This window comes from Aphanomyces invadans, assembly GCF_000520115.1.
Source record: "Aphanomyces invadans strain NJM9701 unplaced genomic scaffold supercont1.8, whole genome shotgun sequence".
Taxonomy (NCBI): Eukaryota; Oomycota; class Saprolegniomycetes; order Saprolegniales; family Verrucalvaceae; genus Aphanomyces; species Aphanomyces invadans.
In genome coordinates this window covers 731405-734971 of record NW_008580153.1, presented here as the reverse complement: position 1 = coordinate 734971, position 3567 = coordinate 731405, and the positions used below count along the sequence as shown (strand labels likewise).

At 47.3% G+C, this 3567-nt stretch overlaps 1 protein-coding gene across 1 annotated transcript; it reads right to left on the bottom strand.

Moving 5' to 3' along the window:
- Positions 1-1480: 1480 nt before the first annotated feature.
- H310_04963 (hypothetical protein) lies at positions 1481-2023 on the bottom strand (the record flags this gene model as incomplete). Its single annotated transcript, XM_008869542.1, has 4 exons — positions 1481-1612; positions 1664-1700; positions 1752-1825; positions 1907-2023. 4 exons carry the CDS (start codon positions 2021-2023, stop codon positions 1481-1483), a joined length of 360 nt encoding a protein of 119 aa, XP_008867764.1.
- Positions 2024-3567: the final 1544 nt, after the last annotated feature.

The following is a 3567-nucleotide window of genomic DNA, read 5'->3' as shown; positions in this document are numbered from 1 at the left end:
TTTTGGGAAATGCCTGTGAAAGGTCAGGTCGAAATTTCAAGAAAAGGGTGTCTGCGACTTTGATGTTCCCAGAAGTCTGCATTGACAGGAGCAAAAACCCTATAACATCTAAAGAGAGCATTCTCACACGAATATGGTTCTTTCACATTGGATTGGTTTTTCTCGCAACAAAATAGACTTGACTGAAAACATCTCAAATGTATCATGTTGTACAGGTCTCCAACACTGGGAGAAATCCCAAAATAAAAGGAAAATAAAAAATAGGTAAAATTTCAAATTGTTCTAAAGGACTCATTAAGGTCACCATTCGCGTCCCGGAGGTCAACCGCAGAATTGGTGACCTGCATGCGCTTGAGCACAACTACACTGGCAAGCTCTACTTTGGCGTGAGCAAGAACCGAAGCCACAAGAGCATCTTCGGCTGAAATGCGACGAATAGTCCGAATGAAGTCAACCGCAGGAAATTCACCAAGGGGCATCGCACCCGCGCTGTCGAACAAGGTCGTTAAGTAGCCATCGCAGTGTACGATCCAGCGGTGCGGGGTATTTTGCGTTACCGAGGTCAACAAGTACACACCTTCGCCGACTCGTCGAACCGTCGCACACAAATCAATGGTTGGGTTGCCGCTCGATTCCAACAAAAGGTTGTTGCCGAACACGGCATGACTGAACTTGAACCCTTTCGTTCCCAACAATCGAATGAAACTTCGCATACACTACACTGGGATGCCGCCGTTGGCGGAAATGCCATTGGACTCCATATAGGCTGCCACGTCGTCGTCACTCAAGGCCAATGGCTGTTTAAGGAGACGTGCAGCAATTCGAAAAGCAGTAATCAAACATATGTTGGGCCCATCGCCGCAAAAATCCATCAAATGAGCGTCGTGGGAACCGAACGTGGCAAACGATATGCACTCGCCGTGTTGTTTGCAGTAGTCTTGCCAACGGTGAAGCTTGCAATTGCTTGTGGGTACTTCTCCAGTAGGTTGGCATAAACCCAGGATTGATTTCGTCCACACAAGTGAGATCGAGCCCATACAACGTGGTACTGTTTCCGGCCTTTAGTCGTTCGTGCTTCAGTGATGTATTGGACCTCGTCGCTGTGTATTGGATCCGCCGAGTCGGTCAACACCATGGCGGTGTAGTTGGTGGAAGACGATATCATGAATAATGGCGATAGTGTTGTTTTCAACCATGTACAGTAGTTTAAATTTACATTTGTGTTCTGACAAAAATGAAAAAGATGCGGGGTCATCATCATATCAGATATCCGCGTTGTGATTGGAAACTTATGAAATATCCGATGACTATAAGATCTAACAACAATAGATTTGTCATGCAAATGCTTCTTCTACGACTCGCCAAGCGAGGCCTCCTCCAATTAAGCTGAAAGATGTATCGAGTACTGTCCAACTACTAAGGATAAGACGAAGGGTGTAGTTCCTTCACAATTACGAATATTATACAATTGCTTCATCTACTATAGTTTCTGGAGCCTCGAAAATGTTGCTTTGAATTCGACGACGTTCTTGAGGTCGTTCTTCTTCTTCAACCTGCTCAGTATCCCCGGTGACTTGATCAAATGGCTGCTGCATTCCAACAACTGGGCGACCTACACCTCGTAGCAGCGCACGTTCGTTTCGTGTACGCCCGCCTCGACTACCTCCCCAAACGCTTTGATTGACAAGTTTGCGGGCTTTCTTCGGCATGCCAGGTAGTTGTCGCCCAGTTGAATCGGCAACAGCGATTACATGCACGCAAATTCCAGATCGAACCCAAAATCTGCAACTACACCTTGAGCGTTCGATGTCAACTGTCCAGTCACCTATGAGTCATTGAGTTTTCCAGGTAACTGACTTTATTGCTTCCTCGCCATCAGGTTGATCGAGCAGCTCCAGAGGTGCACGTTGCGGTTGAGGTATGTCAACAGCAAGTGTTTGGTGCGAGGAGGCTCTTGCACTTGTGGATTGCCCTCGATGTCAGCTTCCACGTTGTGATGGCGTACTCCAAGTTGCTGGATCATCTTGAGGGTTTCGATGCATTTCGAATGCTTCGTTCTTTTTTCTGTAAGTTGTAGTGTTGCAACAGCCGTCTTGTCAACCGTGGCTCCGTCCAGGATTGACTGTCACGCTCAGACTCTTCATGCAGTATGCGCGTAAGAACTTGAATCAAGTAAACCAACTTCAGGCGCTGGTGTTCAAGTTCCTAATATCATGTTGCCCGTTAGATAGCGTTGAACGTAGCAGTACCTTCTTGATAACAGCGTTGAATTGCTCATTGGGGTTGTTTGTGGTTGCAGCGCCTTGATCCGTGTGAAACGTTTGCCACCTCCAAACCCGGTTTCCTGTATCGTTGGGTGGTGGTCCTGGCATAATCGGAGCAACCATCCACAGGCGGAAAAATTTCAGTATGAGCTTTCTCACGCGCTGCGACCTTTCTCTCAACTTAGCTTCGACAACGCGGGCAGCACTGTCGAAGTGAACACCGTCTTGCGTGGTGTGTAAGAAGTAGATATCCCTTGAAATATCGTCCCACTCAGACCATGACAACTTGTAGTTGAAGGCATAATCTCTACACTGCATAGTCGTATGAAAGGTATTGACCGAGTGGTATGATATCTCAAACGCTGTACCTTTTCATCACATGGACGAAGCATATGATGTACTTCGTTGATTCGCCAAATTGGTCTTGAGACCGTTGAATTGAGCAACACCTGCATCGCCCATTACAAACGGGGGAGCGAACTGGTGAGCACAGTAGGACTTGAAAGGCTGTTTTGAGTGAGCTTAGCAGCCAAGAGACGTCGTCATCCGTAAGCTGGGAAGTGATGGCAATACAAATGACATAGAAGCATCCTCCAAAGTCAGAGTATCCAAGGACAAAAACGGGATATCCAGGCATGTTCAAGTTGAACGTTGTATCCACGTGAACGACCACGTGAATACCAGGTTTGTCTGTGACAACGCGACAGTCGCGTTGCAGCAACGAGCGGTTGGTTAATCCTATCAATGTTTCAGAGCTTGAACAGACAACAAGCACACTCACCAATGCGAAGAGGGTCGATGTCGGAACCATCACCAAGGGCATATCTGTGTTCTCTCATCGGCACACCAAATACGAGGGAGTCATTCGAACACATTCCAGCCGCTAATCCTGACGGCTGTAACTTCAACAAGATAGCGTCGTCTGTATCCACATACCCAGAACGGACGCCCTCAAAGGTTTGGATGCATTGGCGACTTGAACAGGGGTTGGACATGGCGTATCATCCATGCGTCCAAACTGGCCTTGCCTCCACTCAGCTTCAATAAATCGAGAGCTCAGTAGGTTTTCTCAATGGGTTCTCTTCAATGAGGTCCTGAAGTCTGGATTTCATGAGCTGCGGCACCTATGCCTAGAGTGAGGATAAGCAGATAAGTAAATCTGTCAAGTACCTTTGCTTGGCGCGGTGATCGAGCGAGTCGAGTCAGTGGTCGTTCATATACGTGCGCTTCGTTTTGAGTGACGATTGTAACATGAGAGTAGTGACACTGTCGGAAAAGATACTGTGCTTGGCAATACTGTAAT